The sequence below is a fragment of the Equus quagga genome, chromosome 8 (assembly GCF_021613505.1).
Source record: "Equus quagga isolate Etosha38 chromosome 8, UCLA_HA_Equagga_1.0, whole genome shotgun sequence".
NCBI lineage: Eukaryota > Metazoa > Chordata > Mammalia > Perissodactyla > Equidae > Equus > Equus quagga.
Window position 1 is genome coordinate 109,522,305 of NC_060274.1, and position 26,505 is coordinate 109,548,809.

General features: G+C 42.7%; 1 protein-coding gene across 3 annotated transcripts; it reads left to right on the plus strand.

The window, feature by feature from the left end:
• The first annotated feature begins 7,768 nt into the window (after positions 1–7,768).
• Positions 7,769–26,493, plus strand: MEST (mesoderm specific transcript). 3 transcript variants are annotated; one of them, XM_046669479.1, is made up of 12 exons: positions 7,769–7,923; positions 16,557–16,711; positions 18,392–18,471; positions 18,878–18,955; positions 19,079–19,215; positions 19,388–19,446; positions 20,840–20,880; positions 21,421–21,491; positions 21,747–21,848; positions 23,228–23,304; positions 24,205–24,268; positions 25,216–26,488. In XM_046669479.1, exons 2-12 carry the CDS (start codon positions 16,558–16,560, stop codon positions 25,331–25,333), a joined length of 981 nt encoding a protein of 326 aa, XP_046525435.1. In that variant the 5' UTR covers positions 7,769–7,923; position 16,557; the 3' UTR covers positions 25,334–26,488. The 3 variants fall into 3 exon arrangements, with proteins under 3 accessions (XP_046525435.1, XP_046525434.1, XP_046525437.1); XM_046669478.1 differs by lacking the exon at positions 7,769–7,923 and adding an exon at positions 13,149–13,396 and having other exon boundaries at positions 25,216–26,493; XM_046669481.1 differs by lacking the exon at positions 7,769–7,923 and adding an exon at positions 14,130–14,223.
• Positions 26,494–26,505: the final 12 nt, after the last annotated feature.

Below are 26,505 nucleotides of genomic sequence, written 5' to 3' on the forward strand. Positions count from 1 at the left end.
AGGATTTTTATTGTGATTATGTCAAATCTATAGGTCAATTTGGGGAGAATTGATATTTTAACAATGTTGAGTCTTCTAATCCATGAACCTGATGTAACTCTTCATTGATTTCGATCTTCCTTAATTTTCCCTGGTAATGTTTTCAGTGTACAGATCTTGTAATATTTTATTTAATTTATCTCCAAGTATTACTGTAAATGATATTGCTTAAAAATTCAGTTTCTAATTGTTTGTTGATAGTAAATAGACACACAATTGATTCTGTGTATTAATATTGTATTCTACAATCTTACTAAACTCACTTCTTGGTTCTCAGCTTTTTTGTAGGTTTTTTAAGATTTTCGACATACACGATCACATTGTATATAAAATAGAGACAGTTTTACTTATTCTTTTTCAACATGTATGATTTTACTTCTTTTTTTGCATCATTCCATGGGCTAAGGCCTCCAGTACACTGCTGAACAGTAATGTGGAGAGTAGACATCCTCACCTTGTTCTCTGTGTTAGGAGGGAAGGCATTAAGAATGTTAGTTGTAGGGGCTGGCCCAGTGGCGCAGTAGTTGGGTTCGCACGTTTCGCTTCTCGGTGGCCCGGGGTTTGCCAGTTCAGATCCCAGGTGCGGACACAGCACCGCTTGGCAAAAGCCATACTGTGGTAGGCATCCCACATATAAAGTAGAGGAAGATGGGCACGGATGTTAGCTCAGGGCCAGTCTTCCTCAACAAGAAGAGGAGGATTGGCAGTATTAGCTCAGTATAGATTAGCTCAGGGCTAATCTTCCTTAAAAAAAAAAAACAAAAAACCCAAAACAAAACAAAACAGAATGTTAATTGTAGGTTTCTCATAGATCCTCTTTGTTCGAGTTGAGGAAGTTCCCTTCTATTCCTAGTTTGCTGAGAGTTTTTATCAAGAATGGGGTCTGAATTTTGTCCAATGTTTTCTGCATCTATTGAGATGGTTTTTCTTTTTGGTCTGTTAATGTGGTGAATTACACTGATTGATTTTTGAATGTTAAAGCAATTTCACGTTCCTGGGATAAACCCTACTTAGTCATGATATGTCATTCATTTTATATATAGCGGACTCAATTTGCCAAAAATTTGTCAAGAATTTCTGTATCTATGTTCATGAGGATATTGGTGTGTAGTTTTCTTTTCTTGTAATACCTTTGTCTGGTTTTGGCAATAGAATAATGCTGGCCTCATAAAATGAATTGGAAGACGAGAAGACCATGTAAAATTGGGATTATTTCTTCCTGAAATGTTTCCTAGAATTCACCAATGAAGTCAACTAGGCTTGAAGGTTTCTAACCAAGAGTCTAATTTATTTGGTAGATACATGGATATTCAGTCTCTCCCTTTCTTCTTGAATGAGCTTTGGTAGTTTCTTCTTGAATGAGCTTTGGTAGTTTGTATTTTTCAAGGAAATTGTCTATTTCATTGAAGTTGTTGGGTTTATTGGCATAAAGTTGTCCATAATATTCCTTTTTTATCCTTTTAATGTCTGAGGATCTGTATTCTCTCCTCTTTTATTTCTGATATTGGTAGTTTTGTCTCCTTTTTCTTTTCCCTGATTAGTCTGGCTAGCGTTTTATTAATTTTACTGATCTTTTCAAAGAATTAGCTCTTATTTTCATTGATTTTCTCTATTGTTTTTCTGTTTTCTATTTCATCGATCCTGCTCTTTATTATTTCCTTCTTTCTATTTACTGTGGGTTTACTTTGTTCTTTCTATAGTTCTTAAGGTGGAAGATTAGATTTTTGATTTGAAACATTTCTTCTTGTTGAATATAATCTTTCATTGCTATAAATTTCCTTCTTAGCACAGCTTTAGCTGGATCCCACAAATTTTCATATGTTGTGTTTTTATTTCTATTCATTTCAAATATTTAATAATTTCTCCTGTGATTTATTATTTGGCTCATGGATTATTTAGAAGTCTATGGTTTAATTTCCAAATATTTGGGGATTTCCATATATTTTTCTGTTATTGATTTATGCTTTAATTCCATTGTGGTTAGAAAACATATGTCATATGAATTCAATTCTTTTAAATTTATTGAGACTGTTTTATGGTCCAGAATATGATCTATCTTGGTGAATATTCCATGTTCAGTTGAAAAGACTGTGTGTCCTGCTTTTGCTGTGTGGAGTTTTCTTTAAATGCAATTAGTTCAAGTTGATTAATAGTGCTGTTCAAGTGTTCTATATTCTCATTTTCTGTCTATTTCCTCTATAAATTATTGAGAGAGGAGTATTAAAATCCCCAGTTATAATTGTAGATTTGTTTACTTCTCCTCTAAGTTCATCAGGTTTTGCCTCAGTTATTTTGAAGCTCTATTATCATATGAATACACATTTAGGACTTTCTTTTTATGAATTGATCCCTTTTCATTGTGAAATCTTTCTTTATCTATGGTAATATTCCTTCTTCCAAAATCTTTTTGAAAACTATGATAAGCCACTCCAGCTTTTTAAATTAATGTTTTCTTGGTACACATCTTTTCTTCCTTTTATTTTTTACTAACAACTTTATTAAGGTATAATTTACATAACATATATATTGCCTACTTAAAATATACAATTCAATAGTTTTTAGTTTATTCAGAGTTGTGTAACTATTACCACTATTAATTTTAGAATATATTCACCACCTCTCAAAAAACCCTATACCCAATAGCAATCACTCCTCTTTTCCCACCCTCCCCCAGCCCTAGGCAACCACTAATCTACTTTTGGTCTCTATACATTTGCCTATTCTGGACGTGTTGTAGAAATGGAATCATACAATATGTGGTCTTTTGTGTCTGGCTTCTTTCGCCTAACACCATGTTTTCAAAGTTCATCCATGCTGTAGCATGTATCAGTACTTCAATCTTTTTTATTGCCAAATAATACTCTATTGTATGCATATACCACATTTTATCTATCCATCCATCACTTGGTGGACATCTCAGATACTTGTGTGAACTCAGTGGATTTGCATTGAAGAACTTGAGCTTCTCTGACAGGCATAATGCTGGGAGACGGAGATAGTGGGAAAGGGGTTAGAGTGGGTTGCTTACAGATGGGAAGTAATCCCTTCCATGGTTGTAGAACCTCTGTTTCTCTCTCTCTCTTTTTTTTTTTTTTTTGAGCAATTAACCAGCGAAAGAGATGAGTAAATCATGGATCTGACTTTATTCATGGCCCAGTCTTCCCAGTTTAATACTATATTGCATTCCCCACTGTTCAGACCACAGAAGAGAAAGTCTTTGAAATTCCAGCCTAAATTTAATGAAACATTTTCAAATAAATAATTTCATTCAACTGACGAATTTCCAGCAGATGAAAGAGCATAGTATGGCATCCAGGACTCTCACACCAGACTGTCTTTTAGCTGCTGCCAGAAACAAGGGCATGTTTCATTTGGAAGTTCTCCTTGTTCTTATTTTAAGGTAAAGCTTTACTCTTATTTGCAGACTGTACAGTTTCTAATATTATCTTGAACTTTAACTGTGGAAACCACTGATCCTACAAGGTAGGCAACAAGGGCCAGACAGTACTACCTGGTAGACTGTGTCCAGGGACATCCGAGTTTGATTTCTGCTGTACGTTTGGTGCTTTCTATACAGCTGGTTGCCAACACAGTGAAGAGAAAGAAATTAACTCACGGGCACAAGAGAATGAGACTCTCCGGGAGCACTATGAGCAGAGATGGATTCCCACAGAGCACAACAGAGCCCTGCCCAGAGGCTCATGGGATAAACTATAGGCTGCAATTTTTCATGATGGGAATAGAAGGAAGAAGAAAGAAGAACCTGTGCATTCGTTTAACTGCAGTGGCTGATAAGGGATTTTTGAAAAGTTTCACATCTGGGTTTCACAATTTATCCTTGATATTACTGGCTAGTTCAGACTCTCCTTGCTCCTTATCTGGACTACTGCGGTAACTTCCAAATGCGTGCCTCTTCTTTCAGGATCCTTATTTTCCTCCAGTCCTTCTCTCCGACACATCAGTCCCTACCCCACCCTCCCTTAAGTCATAAAAGTCATGTTTGCTTATAGCATAGAAGTGGAAAGCAAAAACCAAAGCACCCCTCCAGTTATCCCCACATGTGGCCATTTGTCTCCTTACCTGCATTTAGGGGCCAGGCAGGTAACAACTGAGGGTGTAAGATACTAGAGTAAAGAGGACTGTATGAGAGCCCTTCCTAAAGGCATTCAAATTTAAATTTAAAACAATAAAAACCCATAAGAAACAAATCTCTCTGCAGACTACATTTGTCCCTAAACTGCCAATCTGCCACAAAGGGATCTTTCCAGGCATTTCTAATACATATACAAATACACCAATATTGTAATATAAATATAGAGATTTAGATATAGGAGATATATATATATATATATATATATATGTTTTTACACAAGTAGGATTATAATATACATACTGTTTTAAAGCTTGCTTTTTCATGTATATTGTGAAGCTTTGCATGCTAGACAGCCTTATAACCAGAAGCCTATAGATGGAAATTTATGTTTATTTTCAGTTAAATTTTTTTTTTCCAAATAATGCAGCATTGTTCATCCCTAGACATGTGTCAGGGAATATACACATAAGATAAATTTGGCAAAGTGGAATTGCCAGGTCAATTTTGATAGCTATTGCCAAAACGCCCTCCAAAAAAGTTGTATCTATTTAACTCTATCAACAGTGTTCCTCTGTTTAATGTTGAACTTTTTTTCTGTATGTCTCTCATTAGTTATTCCCATCAGAATAGCAGCCCTCATTTCACTGGTCCAGAGTGAACTACCCACAGAAAAGTTTCTTTACTCTGTTTATTGAAGAACAGGAGGAACATAAATATGTTTTGCCTACATGTAAAGTTAATGGCCTGTGGTAAAGAATGTAGACTTTTGAGCAGCCTTCCATCTTGTTTGGCTTGGGAAACACTGGGTTAGTGTGCTAGGCACCTGGCATGGGTTTGAAGGGAAAAGGTGGGCCTTCTTGGGCAGCGCTCGCCAAGTTGGACAACGGCCTCCGCTGCCTACCCCTTGCCTCTTGCTCGATGCACATATCACCAGGGCTGTGCCCAACTGTTTCTCCTCTGCTAGGAAGGGCCTGGAGCCTGGGGGATGGGAAGGTGCTTTCTTCTCCTGGAGTCTTGATTATCCCAGTTTGGCTTCTGGTGGGTCTGGAACTTCCTGCAAGTCTGGGGCCATACCATCATAAGCTTTGGTCACCTCTTCTTCCCTCCTCCATATTCCTATGTCATCTTGGTGAAAGTCTTGCTCTTTTACCCGGTGGCCAAGCCCCCATCGCTGTGCCAGAGGCAAAAGAATGTTTGGAATAGTGAGGAAACTTTAAACATTAGAGGTATTAAGAAATAGAGCCTTCAGCAGTAAAGAGTTGCCAACAAATAAAATGTTTCTGCAGAAGATAGATGGTGTTGCTCTGGTTCTAGCAACTCCATCCTCAGTCACGTGACTTCTGGGTGCTGTCTTGTTCCCTGCCCCTCTCCCTATTCCCTGGCAGATATTTGCCCCTCCCTTTCTGGGAACTCCCATAGACCTTGGTTGATAGCTGTATTATTCATTCATCACATTGCCTTTTATTAGCTTATGTGTTTATCTCTACCCCTGGATTGGGAGCTATTGAAGTTTTTAACAACAATAACAATAATAATGGCAATAGCAATAATATAATGCTTCCTATGTGCCAGGCATTATTCTAAGTGCTTTACACATATTAACTCATCTAGACCTCACACATCCCGCCCAATATCTTGGTATCCCCATCTCTGGTAACTTCTTGAACATTCCTATGGTGAATCAGTTTAGATCTCTCTTCCCCCACTTACTCAGAAGGAGGTTTGAAAAAATCTACTTATTATCATCAGTCCCTTAGCAAAAATATTCATAACATTTATATACTACGAAGAGATTATACAGAGTAATAGCAGGATTGTTTTCTCATTTAGCCTGACATCAAGGGTATTTATCTGGCCTTCTATGCCATTAATTTAAATTAGAACACTCTATTTCCATCCACGACAATAGAAGAGCTATGTGTTTTCCCTTTAGAAATATATGAACCCTGTAAGCATTAGTACTTTTAAAAAATGATCTGTGATTTTTCAAATATCATTTTAATTCTACAAACCATTTTGAAGAACAGATAAACACAAGCAGACACATCTGGGTTCAAATCCTGGCTCCACGACTTAGCAACCTTGGGCAAGCTCCTGCATCTTTCAAAGCCTCAGTTTTCTCACTGGTAAGATTAGGATAATAATAGTTCTTCTTTGATAGAGTGATCCTCACAATGAAATAATATAACCTAGACAAGGAGTTTAGTACAGAGCCTGGCGCGTAGTGATCAACAAATGTTGATCATTCTTATCATCATTACTCATTCTTATCATCATTATTGTAAAATGCTTGGTTGGCACAAGAGGCTCAGAAATCAATAAGATGTTGTCCCTGTTTTCCAGGAGCTCAGCAATGTAGTAGGAGAAACAAGACAAATATGCAAATATCATCACAATACAGTGTGGTCCATGCAACTGTTGAAGTGTGTACAAGGGACAGAGATAGCACAGAGGAGGGAGTGATTATTTCTGTAGGAAGATTGCAGGGAAGGCTTGTAAGAAGATGTGACAACTAAGTTGGGTTTTGAGGAATGAATTTTTTAGGTAGCCAAAGTGAAAAAGAATGTATTTGGTACAGGAAAAGAACATGTGTGTAAAGGCATGGAGAAAGGAAACCACACAGTATTTTGGAAAGAACTACAGTTAGTAACATTTGGTCAGATTATGAAGTTCTTGGGGGTGGGCAAGAGAGAAGATTCTAGAGAAAGGCATGGACCAGATTTTGAAGCATTTTGCATGCCAAGCTCAAGAGCTTGAATTCTGCATTGGAAACAGGGGTTAGCAAAGAGTTTTAAGAAGAAAAGAGATGTCATCTGATTTGCATTTTAGAAAAATCACTTTGGCAGGTGTGTGAATGATGGATTAGAAAAGTGTGATGATGGAGACCTGGAAACCAGTTAGGAGGCAGTAGTCCAGGTGAGAGATAATGAGGCCTGAACAAGGGCAAATGGTAGGGTGAATGGAGGGAAGCAAGATGAACTCAAGAGATACTTGGGAGGTAAGATGAAAAGGAGGGGGAAGAAGGGAACTTGTTGGGATATGTACCCAAGGCTGCCTGGCACTTCAGCCTCATTTCATTATGTGAAAGATGTTGGTGATTGTGTGGGAGCCTGGAGTGGATAGTGATATCATTAACCAAGATAGAGACTATAGAAGGAAGCACAGACTCTGAAGAGGGGTCAGTTGGTAGTATGGGGAGGAGGAGAGAGAGAAAAGGTAGTGAGTTTAACTTAGCCTTTGTTGGGTATGAGATGTGTGCGGGCCATTCATGTGAAGACGAACAGAAGGCAGGCAAATACGTGGATGTAGAGCTTGGGGGTAAGCCTGGATTCATAGATTTAGGAGTCTTAGGGTAACTATGAAGTTAGGGAATGGCTGAGATAGGGAAGGCCCACCAAAGATCTCTACATAGTTAATAACTACCAAAATCTCACTTCTTTGGCCTTCAGTTTTATCACGTAAAGGTACTCATATTAGACCATATAAAAATTTATTCTCGCTTATCCAATCCCTTAGATTCTTTTCCAAGGCACGGCCTGCCATTTCATACCCTTTGCAATAGGTGGCGCTGACGCCTGGCAGGTAGAAGGCGGCAGCACATGTTGGGCTGGGGGGCGATGGGCCGGTGCGCGGAGTTGGCGACGCTCTAGCCCAGAGCCGCGTATTCGGTGGCCTGGCCGGGTCTTCCCTGGGGACTAGGGTAAGGCCGGGAACCTCTGACCGCAGGAAGCGCATGCGCAACCGGTTCCCCCAAACATGGAGTCTTGTAGCCCAAGTCTTACCTGAATCAGGTAAGAGACGGGCGGGGAAGGAGTGACCCTCCCCCATCCCCTCCCTGCCCACCCGAAGAGTAGGTATGGCCACACTTGGGGTATTTGGATAGTGTGCTTGCACCACACCAGTCCTGGGGACCAAGCTTGGAGTGAGAGTGGCCCAGGAGGGCGTCAGGATGTGTGGGGCTTGCAGGACTCCTCTGGGGTTCGTGGGTGGCTGCACGAGGTGTGCGTGACACACGAGGGCCACGTGGGCGAGGTCCTCGGTGGTCATCTCCCAGAACCTCGGGGTCGGACGAGAACACAAAAATCCCTTAGCCCTCGCCGACGCTCGACTCCCCTACCACGTTTAGTCATTCTGTTAGTCGGCTTGACCGCCCCTCCAGGGAACCAGGACCCGAGTTCCCGGGGGCTGGGCCGGCCGGGGTAGTTAGGGCGGTGCAGCCCGGGCCTGGGCGGCCGGTGGGCGTGGTTCACCGCAAGGGAGAGCCGCGAGTGTGGCGGGAAGGGGACCCGGGAGAAGCCCGGGGTCGGAGCGGGGTGGGGGCCCGGAGGGCACGGTGGGTAGAGCCGCTGACGAGGGTGGGAGGTGATGATAGCTGTGGAGGAAAAGCGGAACACCTGCTTCTGGGTCGGTTCATCCAGGCTGGAAGATAATCTCATGTGAAAAGTAGTTTTCTCTTTTTTTAAAAAAAAAAAAAGAGAGAGAGAAAGAGAGTCGTGTACTATAGCCCTTTCTTCCCCAGGCAGCTAGGAAATTGCTTGTCTGTCTGAAAGAAAGTAGCTGTTTTCCTTAGAGGACTGTGGTGAGCGTCAAATGAGATAATATATGTGAAAGGGTAGAAAGCTGTAAAAATGCAAGAGACTATTTTATTTTGCATCCGTCAACCTATTTATCTGTGTGAGTGTATAAGATATGCTTTAGCTGTGGGATTATGGGATGTGCTCAGTAATGCAGAGCATGTGTAAAGTTACTGTAGGGGTGCCCAGTAATACTGTAGTCTCTAGAAACTGCTGTTTCACTTAGATTCATGGGATCTGGTTCATGCAGTCTTCTGCTCCCTTGCTTTCTCTCCTCTACCACTCATCTTATGAACGTTTTGCAGCCAAAGACTTTTACCCAAAAATGAGCCTGAAGGGGAAGGAAGACACTAGTCACTTTTGGGATATATTGGTTAAACTTGGTTGAGGGAGGTTGATGTGATTCTATTGATAATTTCTTCAGTTTGTCTTGCCCTCCGCATGAAACAGCATGTGGTACAAAGAGCTCTGGGCTGAGGGACCCCAGGGAAGACCTGTTGTGGATTTGAGAGGTCACCTTGGCCAAGTTCCAATACCTTTCTGAACCTTAAGTTTCTTTCAGATGTAAAAAGACTTTAAAGGTCATTCATGTATGCATACATCCAGAGCTTGCATGCGTGCCACAGGGTTACTCAGCCCCTAGTGACAGGGAAGTTGTCAGGTCTCAAAATGGCTGAGCCACTCAGTTTCTAGACAGCTCCGACTGTTGGAAAATTCTTTATGTTGAATCGACATCTGTTTCTCTACAATTTGCACTCATTGGAGCCATACAGAATGAAATGTCTAATGCTGCTTCCACAAATATTTGAGGACTGCTAACACATTTCCTTCTTCCACTCACTCCACAAGGCTTCTTTTCTTCCAACGAAACATGCCCAGTTATTTTAAACAGGGAGGCAGTGTGGGGTGGTGGAAAGAACGCCAGCTTTGGAGCCAGACACATTTACGTTCAGTTCCCAGTTCCTTCACATACTAACACTTAGTGCTCTGAGCTGCTCCATCTTCCTCTGAAAAAGGTGGATGAAAACACTCATCTAGCTGGGTTATTGTGAGGATTAGGGATAAACTGGGTGAAGATCCATGCTGTAGTAGGAGCTTAACATATGAGAGCTGTTATACCTTTAGTGACATAATTTGCAATGCATTTTAGTTGATCTTTGAACAAATTCCTGTTTGTCTATGTGTCTCTTAATATCTGCTCTGTAGAACAGAATAAAATACTTTCTGTGAGGTCTAACTATCAGAATAGAGTAGGATTAGCTTATTCTGGGTACTTCTGTAATTATAGCCTACAATCTACAATGGCTTTTTTGGAGTCATATCCCATGGACTCACTGTCAACTAAACTCTGAAGTCTCTTTGACTGGACTGCTGTTGAACCACTTTTCTCCCATCTTGAACTTTTTTAGTTTATTTGAATCAATAATGATGGCTCTTGAAAGTGGCAGTCCCAGTTCTGTCCTGTTGTCTCCGTAAATATCCTTGTGTTTGTCATATTACGGGTCTCAAACTGGGGTTAGAAAAATATGATTAGTGAAGCCATGGTACCAGCCCTGCTGATCTCATCCTGCTGTTGGACATCAGTGAGCTAATAAATGCTGAGCTTTCTACACTAATTTTTGCACAAATCAGAGGTCTTCTTCTGAGGGACTGTCTTAGAATTGGACTGTGACAGGAATGCATGATAAGCTACTGGCTGAGGGACCCTGCTGCCTGTGGTGCCGGTTAGGTATGATGTCTATGTGCAAGACCTGAAGGGGTACACTGCCAGCAAGCCAGAGGCAGATTTTGGATTTATGTATGGTTACATGTTTTCTCAGGCGCTCCAAGTGTTTTATACCTTGGTCCAGATTCTCCCCCGGTGGAGGAAGCTCCTCTCTGGAAGTAAGTCAGGCACATTTAGAAAACTCATTAACTCCCTGGCTCCTGGGGCATTATCACAAGCGTTTCTGTCTTGACTTTCCAAAGCAAATTCCCGGCTTTAGCCAGGTTGATCTCTCATAGTATCCTCTGTGTTTTTCAGCCTCCTTGCCTCTGTGCTAGAGGTTGTTCCAAGCAGGAACGCCTTCTCCACCTAACCACATTCCAGGTTCGAGATCCTTCTTAACCTCGATGCCTCGTTCTCCAAGGAAATTTTCCCTAGTCGCTCTGTTCAGGAGGGTTTCTTTTGAGTATCCAAGTTAGAATTTCTGTTTGTCTTCAAGAGCTTCCCTTGGTCCCCTCCCCAGTCCCCCAAAGGGTCTCTCCTCCTGTCTGCCCACTTGTTCGATGTGGGTGGACGTGTTCCATGGCTTTCAGAATAAGATCCTTTGTGTGCACTCAATCCATTAAATCCACAATTGCCTTCATCTTGTGGCTGGTCCTTCTGGCTGTTGAGAAGGAAAGTTTGGAATTGTTTGTAGGACTAACAGGTTGCATTGACAATAGATAGGAAACAAAATATCATGCAAAGGCGATTATTGTCGTTAGTTGATATCAGAAAGCCCTTTAGTCTCTTGAAAGGAACGATTTAAATTTTGCTAAGTAATTAATTCAGTATTTAAAGGATGGTGGTGGTTAGCTAAAATAGGTAATCTACTTGTAAAGGGACTAATTTAAATTTTGTTAAGTAACCAATTAAGGCAATAAGGGGTTTAAATCCGTCTGTGGCTTCTCATTTTCTTTAGGACAAAGTCCAAACTCCTTAGAATGAAATACTCTTTCTAGCCTAATTTTTCGCCTGTCGGCGCCTCAGCCCAGTGGGCTTGCAGTTTTCCCGGAAGGGCGCGCGGTCCTGCGCTGCTCTGGGGCTTCGCGAATGCCGACCCCTCTGGTTGGAATGCTCTTTGTCTGTCGGGCAAATATCTATTCATCATCCGAGACAACCCTTCCCCCTCCCCTTAATTACTTCCTCCCCTCTGCTCCCTCAAATTCTTGTCCTTATTCATGCAGTATTTATTAGGGGCCTGCTTTGTGGCCGGCGCTGTGGCGGGCTCTGGGATACAAAAGGGGAATAATACTCGGGCTTGCCCTTTGAGGGCCTTACCCGTTAGGAGGAGGGGGGCAGCCCGTCACAAAATGTTGCCAGGAAATTAAAGGGAACACTTAAGCCGGGTCACTTCTTACGTGTCTTCCCCATGGTGGTCAGCATCTCGCTCGGGGACAGGGGCCGTTTCTCGTTCATCACTGTATCCCCGCTCTTAGCGCACCGTAGGTACCCCAAGCGTTTGTTTCACTACCCTCTTAATCGGACACCAGTAGAAGTGTACACTAGATTGCGCCACCCGTTTTGATGACATGCTCATGGAAGGTGGTTTGCCGTGTATCTGGTTGGTGGCCCTCGGCTCCGTGGCGCACAGGGAGGTGCCGTGGCCTCGGCGGGACCGGCTCCTGCGCCGCCGTTCGGAGTCGCGCTCTGGCGAAGCGGCCGGGCGGGCGCGGGGTGGAGAGGCCTGCAGCGCCCCCGCTGGAGGGAGCCGGCACTGCCCGGGCCGCCTGGCTCGCTCGCGGCCCGCGCGTTCGTCAGAATGTCTCGTCTACAGCCAGAAAATGAACACAGCCGTTTTGTGATTCTCTACACTTTTCAAAGGCGTAATAGATGCCTTTTAAAGGATTACAGATGAAGGAAAAAATCCTTCCCTCTTTCCTGTACCACTGGGGCCCTTGCATTGTGATTCAGTCTCACACGGATAAAGGGGAGCTTTCGGCTCCTGATGGCGAGGATCGTTCTCGCGGCGCGGACGGCCCTTTGTTGGGAGCGGGTGCGGGAGGGCTGCGGTGGGGCTCTGGCATGCGGACCACGTCGCGCTGCTGCAGAGCAAACGTGCCCCGCGCCGCGGTGCCGGCGGAGCAGTGAGAGAACCCAGGCCTCGCTCAGATTTTGCCCTTTTTGCTCCGTAGCGGTCGTCCCTTGAATCAGCCGATTAGCTCGGGGGTAGGTCCAGCCTAGTTAGGGACCTAGAAGGTGTCGGTCGCCCGTGGTCTACTGCTTTAGGCCGGGCACTCGCGCAGTTCGGAACCCATGCCTCGAGCGGCTGCGGGGCGGGAGAAGGCGCCACAGCTGGCATCCTGAGCCCGCCGCGCCTGAGGTCGAGTGCCCACCTCTGGGGTTGGGGGTCTTGTGGGTGGTCTAAGGGGGGTGTTGGGGTCTCAGGGGTCTGTCGTCTGTTCCTGTGGCATTAGGTAGCTGGAGGAGGATTTCTGCGCAGGACCTGGAGCTCAGGGTTCGGGGCCCCGTGAGAGAGCAGCAGGGTGCTGGTGGGGGTCGACACCCCTGAAGGTGCCCCCCTCAGAGGAGCTGCTGTGAGGGGGGCACCCCATCCCTGCTACAGCAGCGGGGCTAGGAGGAGGGGCGGCGGGGCGGCGGGAGGGGCACTGCGGCGCGGTGGGCGGGCCAGGGGCGGGGCGCGGGTGGGCTCTAAAAGTCGGCGCCCACTCGCTCCGTGCTGCCGCGGCAACCAGCACGTCCCGCGCCTCCCGGCGGGCGGCGCCTCCTCTGCGGCAGCCGCCTAGCGCAGTGCCGCAGCGCGCGCCCGGGTGGCTGCTCGCCGCTTGCCGCGGCCGCCGCTGCTCTTGCGGGCTGTGGGTTGCGCCTCGCTGCCGGCCGGCCCTGCGCGGCTGCGGGCGCCACGGCGCACCCTGTGCTCCGGAGGGGTGTGCCGGACGGCATGGGATAAGACGCGGCCATGGTGCGCCGAGATCGCCTCCGCAGGTGGGTGTGCGCGGCAGGCGCCAGGGGGTGTGGCTGGCTTGGAGCCGCTGTCCCCGGCTGGGGTGCGGGCTAGCGCGTGGGGACTTTGTGTGTCCGAGCTGCCGGACCCCGACTTCCGCAGTGGAGGGAAAACCCACCGGGGGCAGGGGGTGCGCATTCCGGTCCTCTGAGCCTGCTCAGCCTACCAAGGAGGGAATGTCACTCTTGCACGAACGCCGAATCTCCCTGACTTAGGATTTCTAGACCCTGGTATCACTCTGATGCGATTTAGGATTTTTAGACCCCGGTGTCGCCCTGGCGCGATTTAGAATTTTTAGACCCTGGTGTCACCCTGGCGTGATTTAGGATTTCTAGACTCCAGCATCATCCTCGCGTGACTTAAGATTTCTAGACCCTAGTATTGCTCTGATGGGATTTAGGATTTTTAGACTCAGGCATCGCCCTCGCGCGATTTAGGATTTTTAGACCCTGGTTTCACCTTGGTGCGATTTAGGACTTTAACGCCTGGATATTACGCTGGCACGATTTAGGATTTCTAGACCTCTGCAAAGCCTTGGTGCGATTTAGAATTTCGAGACCCTGGTATTGCCGTGGTACAATTTAGGATTTCAAGACCCGAGAGTTGCTGTGGCGCAATTTAGGATTTCTAGATCTCGGCATCGCCCTGCCGGATATAGAATTTCGAGGCCCTGGTCTTGCCTTGGTGCGTTTTAAGATTTCAAGACCCAGTATTGCTGTGGCGCAATTTAGGATTTCGAGACCCTGGTGTCGTGGTGAGAGTTACCGCATAGGTGTGAGGAGAACTTTCACGGCCTTATCACGGAGACGTAAGTATTTTTGAGATTTCGGTAACAAGAAGCCAAGTGAGAATGGAGATGGGACCAAACTGTTATAATCTTACACGTGAATTGTTTGCATTGGTTTGCAAAGTACATAGGCTCACGGCGATGCTGTAAAGTGGGCAGGTTTCATGGTACCAAATGAGTGTATTTTTCCTATTTACAAGACGAAGAAATAAAGACGTGGAAAGGTTGATAAATTTTCAGAAGGTTTGTTGGGGGGTTTGTTGAATTTATACTCTTGACTCATGGATCATCAAATAATGGAGATTTTGGTAAAAAAATGTTTAATTCATTTTTGCTATTGACTACCAGATTGCTTCCCTACGGAAAATCGTAAAATGTCGTTGGGGCATTTTTCCTGAGATAATTAAGACAGAAAACGGCTTCCTGAGGGATTGCCTCTTTGCTTTCTTGGAGTAAAAGAGAAGGAAAGTGTGGAGGGTGGGGGTGTCCAGGAGCAGAGTGTGTGTGTGTGTGTGTGTGTGTGTGTGTGTGTGTCGTTCCCCTGCCCCCTCCCTGCGCCCGTGGGGGGGCTCCTTCCGCTTGCTTCTCTAGTAGCCCCTCCCTGGCTCTCTGCTGAGTCATTGCAGATATTCGGCTGCTGGCAGCCCTGAATGAGTGAGACGAGGAGCATGGGGATAAGGAGTGATGAAATGCGAACGTGAAAATGTGTGAGCTGAAGTATAGGACAGATAGCTCTGAGAAATGATCATCTAAACCTAATGCTTGTCATCTCATCTCAAGGAGATATTGGGATGTAACCTGCTACTATGGTGGGGTGAAAATTATGATAGAATGGGCATGTTCTAGACATTTTTTTGAATCATTTCTAATATTACCTTGAAAGGCAGAACCAAATCACTGGGTCTGCTTATGGACAGGTACTCTGGAAGGAAGAAAAGAAAAAAAGGACTGCCCTAGTGATGCCTAAAAATAGGCAAAGGAGCTGAGATTCTTTAATAACAGGTGTGATGATTTTACCACTGTCGAACCACAGGCTTATTTGTTTATTTTAGAGTTAAAAAAAATTATTTTGTGAGTTGGATTAGTTTGTGATGGGCAGCAATTGTGGCCAGATTACAGGTAATATGTTGGGAGGGTGTGTGTACAGACACAAGGCCATTTCCCCCAGGGCTTTCGACAATTAATTTCCCTTATTGCCAGCTCTGTTTTCTTGACAACTCTTATTTTAGTTTTGAAAGATATTTCCATTCTGGCTGTTTTGAGGTAACTTCCATTCTACTGAAAGTTTTTTCCCTGGTGACCACCAGGAATCGTAAGCTAGGAGCAGAGGAAGCTGTTTCTGATTCCTCTTTGGCACTCTTTGTCATTGTGGATAAACTGCCCTGGACCTTTGGAGTCTTGGGCATGGGAAGGTTGGGAGTGCAAACCAGTGCTCTCCTTCCATCGACAGAATCCACTCCCAGATATTAGGTATGAGCTCTGTCTTATTGTTATTATTATTATTTGGAAGTGGGGAGGGGGGGCGGCGGGGAGAGCCCTAAGAAATTAAATACATGGGGAGCTTCCTCAAGAGTCTGCTAAGAAAAGCAGAAATATAATCTGCTTCCCTGACCTCTCAAGAGATCAGATATTAAGGGTCATGACAAAGCTGCTTATGTTGGAATAGACCAGGGACAGCTCTCCTTAACTTTCAGACTCTTTACCCTGGCAGTTTCTCAGCACAAATCCAGAAACTAGTACCAAAAGGGGCCTCACTAGGGTCAGAGGGTTGATAAATATTAAAAAATCAAGAGCAGCTCTCTGCTTAAGGACATATGATGTTACTACATATATATATTTTAAACATTAGTTAAAAAAAATTTTAGTTAACTAAAATTAGTTAAAAAATAAAAGTTTACTGGTGGGGGCTAGTAGGTAGGTGGTAGAGCTTTTAGAGTAAATATGAAGGATTTTATTACTTTTTTCCTGGGAAGCCCTGATAAAAGCCCATGAAAATATGTACAATACTTAAGTAACCTTCCTTTTACTTTACATAAATCCTCTTGAGCAGGTTTTGGGAAGAGCACAGGGGGAGGGGCTGAGCGATTAAAGAGGGCTGAAGGAGAGGGGAAGATTACATATTACAATAATTTATTTTTTCCTTAAAATTAGAATGGGGAGCAAATATGGTGATTGCCGCAGCTGGCAGAGATGTGCTTACATTCTTCTTGGTAAACTTTCTGCTGTGTTCACGTGGAGGGCAAGGTAGTCACCGTGTAGTACAGAGATTTCCCATCCCATCTTACCAGTTGGGGCTTGCAGAAGTGTGGACGATATCACCTGACTGCTTACCTGGGTCTCTGATTTTCCGACAGGATGAGGGAGTGGTGGGTCCAGGTGGGGCTGCTGGCTGTGCCCCTGCTTGCGGCCTATCTGCACATTCCGCCCCCCCAGCTCTCCCCTGCTCTTCACTCATGGAAGTCATCAGGCAAATTCTTCACCTACAAGGGGCTGCGCATCTTCTACCAAGGTAAGAACAGGACTGCTGGGACGCTTGGCCTGCATAGGTCCTGTAGGTCCCACTGAGGTACTTATTTTGTGTCCATTGGTCTCTGTTACCCCTCAGTGATCAAGGCGGGAAAAATCCTTTTTCTGTGTAGTGTGCTTTAAGGAATAGACTAATTCTTCCCGTTAACCTGATAGCAGGGAAGCTCAAAGAAACTGCTTGCAGGGGTGGTGGGGGAGGTAGAATTGAAATTCTAATCTCTATAGAACTGACTTTTTAGTATAATTTTTCTTTGAAGCCTGACTTGTATTTATAAGTACTGGTTTTCTCTTTTGAGCGCCCCCCGTGTCAGGTAATATAAACAGTATTCGTCGATATAGTTACCATTGGTTTTGTTCCTCCCAGAATTCCTGATTTGATTTTATTGTTTTCTATAAAGATTATTTGTTATGTGCATAACTAAATGTGATTTAAGTCTTTTACATTTGTATGAATTAATATGCTAATGATAATTATTGTTATGACTGCTACTTATCAAGTAGTTACCATATGCTAGGCATTGACTTATGTTTTCAACCTTCATTATTTCATCTAATCTTCACAACAGTACTTGGAGATAGATGCCATTCATCTCATCTCATAGGTTAAAGAAAATGAGAAGCGAGATTGGGAAAGATTTCTTTTGAGCGGGGGTCAAGAGCAATAACGAAAAATGTTTGTCATAAACCGTTTTTCATTATTGCTCCTGACCTCCTCTCATTTGCTATATCCAATTAAGTAAGTATATAATTTTCTTTATATTGGTAATTTAGGTTGTTTCCAGTTTTTCAGTGTTTTCAATTGTTAATGTTTATTTTTTCCTTATATTTTCAAACTATACTAGTATAAATGGAATGACTTTATTTGCATAGATTCTCATGAATAAGACTCCTAGGCTAAAGTATATAAAATTTTTAATTGCTTCTAATTTATTTTTGCAAATCTTATCAAATTTTCATGGCACTGGCAGTGTATGAATGTGTTGGTTTTAATCTCTTAGCAAGGTATTTTACTGTTTAAATGTTTGGCTGATTTGAAAGATGTCTGTGCTTTAAAAAATGAAAAAATGTTCATGTCTATATTGACTAACCCTTTTTTAGAGTTGTTAGCATTTTGCAATAGTTTGAGGATTATGCTTTTGGTAGTGGATTGAGTCTCCTATGCGGGAAACAAAAGTGCAGGACAAGCAGCATACACTCAGGTGCTTGGCGGGCTGAGGAAGGGTTGCTATAATTTAGAGAATTTTTGTGAGACCATTAATGATAAGGTATGAAGAATTTGTAGTTTATGTATTGTGACTGTATACTTTTAACTATGAAAGTGTACTTTTTACTGTGAAAAACAATTTGCATATTAATAATACAGAATAAAGGGAGAAATGGGGAAATACTTTAAAAAAATCTAGGTGAAAGTAAGCAGACTGCCTTCAAGTGTTTTCATATAAAGCATGCGATTTACAACTTTTTAATGTACAGATTAAAAAAATCATCAAATGCCTGTTTTTTACCTTAAGCAATCAGCTTGCATTTTAAAAAGAAATCTGTTACTTTAGTTTCATTAATTTGGGCAGGTTTCTTGTCCATTATACCTGATTACTTAGATTTAATATCTTCAAGGTTATTTGTACAAGGAGTCAGCCTAACCGGTCTCTCCCCTTCTTCCTAGACTCTGTGGGTGTCGTTGGAAGTCCGGAGATAGTCGTGCTTTTACATGGCTTCCCAACATCCAGCTACGATTGGTACAAGGTAATGAAATCAGACTTCTAGGTCCTACTATGTCTCTGAATATCCAAAATCAAGGATTTCGTTGTCGGCACTGGAAGGCTCTTGCATATTTGAATTGCTTAATAAAACAGAATTAAATTAGAACTGTTTCTCATTAACTGTAAGGGAGTAAAACGCTCTGGCAATCTGGGAAGGATCATTGCCAAGTTAAAAATGCTAGAGTTCCTCCCTCAAGAGAGATTAATTGTTAGGAATAAAGCACTCTCCAAGAGGCTCATCTGTGGGCCTATGGTGGCTTCATGAGGTCTTCCCTTTATCCAAGTCTGCTTGCTGCACTGAGGTGGAGATGGAACTCCCATGCTGCTGTAGGTGGCAGAAGAGGAGGGGCAGGGGCAGAAAGTCCGAGTCATCTCTTTCTTTCTGACAGATTTGGGAAGGTCTGACCCTGAGGTTCCATCGAGTGATTGCCCTTGATTTCTTAGGCTTTGGCTTCAGTGACAAACCGGTGAGCAGCATCTCGACGGGACCAGAGTTGAGGGTGGGGGTAGGTGAGCACGGAGGGGTCAGGCTGGCAGACAGACCTGCATTCATGACTTTATCCTGTCTCTCTGGGCTCTCCGTTCCTTAGAGACCACACCACTACTCCATATTTGAGCAGGCCAGCATCGTGGAGGCGCTGTTGCGGCACCTGGGGCTCCAGAACCGCAGGATCAACCTTTTGTCTCATGATTATGGAGACACCGTTGCTCAGGAGCTGCTCTATAGGTCGGTGAAGCCATCGACTTCTGTACTATTCACAAGGTTCACTTGTTTAAGATGCTGGGGAAAGTAAATTGTTCCTGGATTCTTTCTAGCCCTTTTCCCTCTTGGGAGTTTGTCTTCAGGTGCTGCATTGGTCTAAGTCCACTCAGATGTGTGTTTCCTTCCCCTCTTTTAGGTTCAAGCAGAATCGATCTGGTCGGCTTACAATCAAGAGTCTCTGTCTGTCAAATGGAGGTAACTGCCTTGGTGGTCAGTGGAAAGTGAGGTGTAGCCTACAAGGGCCAGGGTTAGACCTCACAGTGATGTCTAAATGGTAATCCAATGATGTTGCAAGCAGACACAATTAAACTAGGAGATCTTTACCTTTTTTGTGCCATGAACTCCTTTGGTGGTCTGATGAGATTTATTGACCCTTTCTCAGAATAATGTTTTTAAATATAGGAAATAAAATTAATAGGATTACAAAGGAAACTGATTATATTGACATATAGTTAAGAAAAAGCTGTATTGTAGGAACGTGCTTTTTTTTTAATGCATTACATAGCAAAATCTAGTGGTGGGTCTGGTAACCACTCTGATGAGAAGTAGTGAGATGTGTCAGTATTTCACCGTGTCTGCAGTGAAATATTTGAGATGGGGATGCAGTTATGCCGACATTTGAGATGAAGCCAGAGGTACTTCTAATACTACTGTGGTTTGTTTCAGAAACTCTTAGTTGATGGCAGTGCTGACTTTCAGTTAGAAATTAGTTAACTCTTTTTTTATATATATATATTTTTTTCCTTTTTTTGAAGATTGGCACCTGAGCTAACATCTGTTGCCCATCATCTTCTTTCTCTGCTGCTTCTCCCCAAAGCCCCCCAGTACATAGCTGTATATTCTAGTTGTGGGTCCTTCTGACTATGCTATGTGAGATGCCACCTCAGCATGGCTTAATGAGCCCTGCTAGGTCCACGCCCAGGATCTGTACCCGCAAAACAGGCCGCCGAAGCGGAGAGCATGAACTTAACCACTTGGCCATGGGCCCCAGAAATTAGTGAACTCTTGATTAGACCTTTTGGAGATGTTTCTTTTTCTTTGCACGCTATTGAGCCTGGCTTGTAAATCCATGAATATCCAGATATCCCCTGAATACCTTAAGGGCAGACTGGGAAAGGAGTCTGTCTGTCCCTTCATCACCTAGCTTTCTCCCACTGACTAGAGAAAAATGGAGAAGGAAAAAGTCTAGGTTTTTTTTTTTTTAAAGACCTACACTTCCTGAAAAATCTCTGGTTTCTTTTGCTGCCCAAACCATAAACAACACTCTGTGTTCTGAGGAATGGGAGGAAACACTGAGGGGAGTCAGAGCCTAGTCATCAGTAGTATGGTGACCAGGTATATTACTTTTCCCGTTTCTCTGGTTTTCCAATGGGCAACGTAATCCCAGTGGGATACAGTTTTACCTGTTAAACACAGAATTCCCTGGAGAAGTAATTAGATGACAGTTCTGAGTTTTTATTTGTAATTCTGTTTTTGGCAGCAAAGGCCCCAAAGGTGACAGTAAATAGGGTGGATAGTCTCCAAAAATGGGCCTATGTTTGGCCTGAAGTTGTTGATAAATGACTTACATAAGTCTCTTTTCCTACAGGTATATTTCCTGAGACTCACCGTCCTCTCCTTCTCCAAAAGGTTGGCTACTCCACTGAATAGATCTTTAGTTTTTCAGACTTTCACTAAGTAAGGCTGGGACCTTTATAAGGGCCATAGTTAAAATCCTTCTCTTCATGAATTTACATTAATGAAGTTTGTTTTTACCTTAGGCAAATAAAGCAGTGGAAGTGGCCCCTACATAAAGCCTAAAACTATTTCTGAGAAGAAGAGATCAACAAATATTTGGAGAAATATGGCTATCTAAAGATTTGTGTTATCAGCATGATGTTTGAACAAATTGGGATCCTAGTCTAAAGTTGAATATATCAATTAAAAGTCTTAGGGATCTAGTGAAGTGTAGAAGTGTAATCTTACAGGGAATGAGAAATAAGTTTGTCTTCCGTGAGAGAAGAATGTGGGTAGGCAAAACAAAAAACTGAAAGCTAACGACCAAACTTTTCAGTAGAAGGAGATTTGGCTAAAGTCCTTTTTTAGTTCCTGCTATAAAACCTTTTGTTCTGGTTACTTGTCTTCTTCCTCTTGAGTCTTGATTTTTCACTTTTACTTATTTACCTCCAGCTTCTCAAAGATGGAGGTGTGCTGTCCCCTATCCTCACACGATTGATGAACTTCTTTGTGTTCTCTCGTGGGTAAGTCATTGTCAAAGACTGATTCACTACAGCCTAGGAACAATGTAGTGAAAAGTTGCTGCCATTAAAATTCTGGGCCAAATCCTGGGGTTTGATATTTTAAAGCAAAGGTGTTGGCCACTTGCCAGGGGAGCAGTAGAAGGAATTCGTAAATCAGTTAAGGGTCGGACTACATGACCCCTGAGGTTCCAGTCATATTTGACATTCTGGGTTCTTCTTACACTTAATCTTTCTGCTTTTTTGGACTCTTTTCAGTCTCACCCCAGTCTTTGGGCCATACACGCGACCCTCTGAGAGTGAGCTGTGGGACATGTGGGCAGGGATACGCAACAATGATGGCAACTTAGTTATCGACAGGTAAGAAATAACCTTTTGCTTTGGTTTCCAGAGAGGGTTTTTTTGGGAAAGTGGGGAAAGATGTGGGATTGCTTCTTCTGTTCCTTGCTGGCTCGTTCCCTCTCACAAAAAGGTTGGTTATGACCTACGAGGTGAACCAAAAAAAGTCATGCTCTGTACCTTCTAAGAAGAAAGAAATTGAGAATAGAGTGAGCTCTGAGCCTAAACCACGTGGCACAAAAAGTTTGGATAAATAGCTGCAAATTCTAATGCTAATTCAGTTTGTAACTGGCTGACTGACTTTGGCAAATCCTTTTTTGGACTTTTTGTTAATATTAAATGCTTCAAAGTGTCTAATCACAGTTGTGAAAGGCACTTAGTACCTCTCTTAAAGTACAAGTCTCTTCTTTTTTTCCTATCTTTTCTATAGCAACAGGGACTGAGAGGGTAGATTTCTCCATCTGAACAAAGGATTTACATGCACTGGTTCAAATGAGAATGTAGCTGCTTTTGCAGGGGACCCTAGAGATGGTGATCTCCATAACTATGTGAGATAAGGCTCCATCCTTCTGCCAGCTTGGTCAGTGTCGCTTCCAGTGTTTTAACTGATGGCTTTGCTGGAAATTGTGAGGCAGAGGAAGCCATTCCTCCCTCCCTCTCCAACCTCCATGGGGTCCCTGAATTGTAATATAAAAAATTGAAAACAAAATCCTCCTTTAAAATTCTCTTATACTCTCCTTTCCAAAAAGTAAATACCATTTCTAAGAGGTAATATTTGAGTTCCTAACTCCTGGAGTTGCCAGGCAGAATAATTAGAATACATGAGTTTGAGTTCTAAAATGTGGCAATGATCCTAACACTGTAGGAAGGGAAATTCTCTTTCATTTTGTCTGTGGTCAGATGAAATGCAGAGAACGAAGCTTTGTGCTCGTGAACTTCTACACTTAGAATTTTAGAAGTAAATGTCAATTTAGAGATCATGTAGTTCAGTCCTCTTATTTTGAAGGCAAGGAAATGGAGGTTGAAAGGTATGTGTTACACCTTTGAGGCACAGAGCTAGTTAGTGGTAGAGCCACAATCGGAACCTTAGACCCAGGCTTTAGTCACATGTAACCCAAACTAACTTCCAGGCTTCCCAGATCTCATTCCCTGATTAATAAACACAAAGAAACCTTAATTCTTACATTGATAGTAGGCATTATCAGTGCCATGGCTACATGGTGGTTAACTCTAAAAGTTAACTGAAATGGGCATATTAAGTAGGCCATTCCCAGGAATGCCAAGTTGTTTCTGGATTAAGAAAACATATATTATGTTCCTTGTGGCTCATATCAGGCCTCTGGATTCCTGTAACAATAAAAGTTTCTTGTTCTACTCTTGCCGACTTACCTGTCCTATAGTCTCTTACAGTACATCAATCAGCGGAAAAAGTTTAGAAGACGCTGGGTGGGAGCACTTGCCTCTGTAACTATTCCCAGTGAGTATTTCTATATTTCATCTTGACAGGAAAACTGAGGGACAATGGGGTTAAAATAATTGCCATACTTTGCAAATAAAAATACAAGACACCCAGCTAAACTTGAATTTTAGATAAACAGCAAATACTTTTTTAGGATAAGTATGTGCTATGCAATACTTGGTACATATACCTAAAAAAAAAAATCACTATATCTGAAATTCAAATTTAACTGGTCACCCTTTATGTGATCTGCCAACCCTACTCCCAACATCTGGAACACCAGTGACATGTGTTGTAGAGTGAAGTATATAAAACATTGAGATACTCTTGCAAAGGTAGTTGGTGTCACTGCCAGGAGTGGAGTTAGACTGGTTTCTGTGCTGTGCATTGTCAGTGGCTGCCACATTAAATACTGAATTGCTGAGATGGAAGTCTGTTTACATTACTAATCAAGAGGCTATAGGTAATTTCTGCTCATTTGTCTCTTCATTCTTACAGGTTTAAAAAGAAAAAGTCGGTGCAGTGTCACACACATGGTAGTTAGCACTCAAGAAATTAATGGTTGATTTCAACTGTCAAGGGTCAATTATAACTGAAGAGAGAGACTTAAAGAATGACAGGATCCTGGATTTGTAGAAAGACCACGTTGAAAGTGGGACTTACTCCTTTTGGTCCAGGAAGAAGGGACAGAAGAAGGGACTAAATGGCTGTATACAGGAGACTATGTCCCAAATGGATTAAGTTTTAGGCTTATTCCCAAAAGTTTCTTATAACCTACTTATCGAAAGAAGCTAGGTTTTCTATCATAAAGAAAAATTCATTTAAAGAAAATCTTTCTTTTGGAGGGATAATTTTAGTGTCGGGGTAGGAGAATGAATGTGAGAGCTATTAGTAATTCACTCCTCTTCTCTTTCCTAGTTCATTTTATCTATGGGCCTTTGGATCCTGTGAATCCCTATCCAGAGTTTTTGGAGCTGTACAGGTGAGTCTCCCTCAGGGGTCTTTGTTTCGTCAGTTCCTCATCCTGACAGTGGTGAGCAGGATTGTCTGTTCAGGGTTGTTGCTCTAGCCACTGTCTCTGACCTCATTGGCTGTTCATCCAGGAAACATAGAATAAAAGGATGAGTTGGGGAAACTTACTCTCATATAAATGTAAAGATCAAGAAAGTCAGTTATATGTTCTCTTGATTTATTCAGCCTATTTTCACTGTCAGTGCTTCTACATATTCCTAGCTGTACAGGTAAGAAAAAGCTATCATGTGAACCAAGGAATGGAAGTGGGTAAAAGTGTATGAGAAATGTTTGCTTTAGTGTGATTGTAAAGCCAACTTACCGACCTCAGCTGAGCAGACTACAAGGCGAGATTAAGAGCTCACTGTGGAAAAGTGCCTTCTCACTGGTTGGTATTTTCACTAGGTGCTTAGTCAGAAGGTGTCGGAATATGAAATCTTGACTTTGTCACATAAGAATGTTCCATACCTTCATATGGCCTAGTAGAAACACCTAGTAGTAAACAGCCTGCATTTAATTTTAAACAAAATACCCTCTCTCATCTCCTTCCAGCGTTAAGGAAGGTCTTTTGTTACCTTTACTTGGATAATGAGTTGCTGAGTGGCCCACTTGTTTGATGCCTCATGCTTCTCTAAGGAGCTGGATGTTATCCTGCTTCTACATGTGTTAGAAAAGTATTATATTTTCTACTTGTCTGTTGGATTTTGAAAATATAAAAACTAGTCTGTATATGTCATAAATGGAACTGGCAAGTTTATCTGCCTAAGATAATTCCAAAGTAGAAGGTGAATAAGCTCTTTGTTGGTTCCTTCCAGTATGTTGTGTCCACAGGGGCATTTACTGGGGCTGCCCACTGGCTTACATCCCTCTCCCTCCCTCCAGCCTCAAGTTCACCTACATGCTGTTCTCTTCCACTAGGAAAACGCTGCCGCGGTCCACAGTGTCGATTCTGGATGACCACATTAGCCACTATCCACAGCTAGAGGATCCCATGGGCTTCTTGAATGCATATATGGGCTTCATCAACTCCTTCTGAGCTGGAAAGAGTAGCTTCCCTGTATTACCTCCCCTACTCCCTTATCTATTGTGTATTTCACTTAGGAAGAAATGCCCAAAAGAGGTCCTGGCCACCAAACCTATTCTCACAAAAGTCCACCTGACTCACATTGGTGAAGAGTATATAGTAAAAAGCCAGCAGAGGCTCTGACTAAGGGTGACCTGATAGTCCACCTTCCGTTCCTCTGACATCTGATCCAGTGTATGGACTTGCCTTTGTTTTTGTGTTATTAGGAAATTCTGATGAGCATGATTACTCACTGATGCAGAAAGACAAACAGACAGACATTCTTTTGCATAAAAGTCTAACATTTCTATGGACTTTTCTGAAATATTTAGAAATGCTAATTTCTGGCCCAACCCCAATTGGAATCATACAACAAAGAGTGAGGAAATGGTGTGTCCTCACCTCTCCTTTGAATGGCTTTAAGGGCACATGCTTTTTTAAGTTCTCTAAGCAGTAGACATTTTGTTAAAATAGGTTTTGGTTTAAATAATGCAGTATTCTAAGTTTACTTTAAGACTATGATTTAGCTACATGTATTATATATATTTTATAAGGAGACTAAACCAGCAGACACTTATTCTGGCAGAGTAGTGAACCTTATTAAACATGTTTAATTTCTGAATAAATTGAACTAAATCCAAACTATTTACAGAATTTCCTAAAATCACAGGACATTAAGGACCAATAACATCTGTGCCAGAGATTTACTGTTATTAGCTGGAAAGACAAATTCAAACAGCAAATAACAGTCTAGCTCTTCATACTTCAGTGCTTAGAAGCGTGTCCCTCTTGAGATAAAGTGGAGGGGAGGGGATCGTTGTGCAGTCCAAGTGACCTGCCGAATGTACAGTGATTCCTTTTATGATGACTGCTTAACTTCTCATTGGTTGTCCCAGAGAGGCTTCCTCATGTAGCTTAGCAATTCCTGTACTTCACAGACAGGAAAGTTCCAGAAACTTTAAGAACAAATTCTGAAAGGCCTATGAGCAAATGGTGCTGAATACTTTTTTTTTAAGCCACAGTTTCATTGTTTTAGTCAAAACAGGATTAAGTGATTATTTTAAATTCTTTTTTTTTATTAGCAACTTCAAGTATAACTGAAACTGGAATAAGTGTTTATTTTCTATTAATAAAAATGAATTTTG

What these genes read in the sequence shown, in the direction of transcription:
- MEST (XM_046669478.1), top strand. Translation starts at nt 13,371, where the DNA reads ATGGTGCGCCGAGATCGCCTCCGCAG. An exon ending in TCTCTGTCTGTCAAATGGAG is followed by an intron (nt 19,447 to 20,839) that starts GTAACTGCCTTG and finishes CTTTTCCTACAG; the next exon opens with GTATATTTCCTGAGACTCAC. An exon ending in GGCAACTTAGTTATCGACAG is followed by an intron (nt 21,849 to 23,227) that starts GTAAGAAATAAC and finishes CCTGTCCTATAG; the next exon opens with TCTCTTACAGTACATCAATC.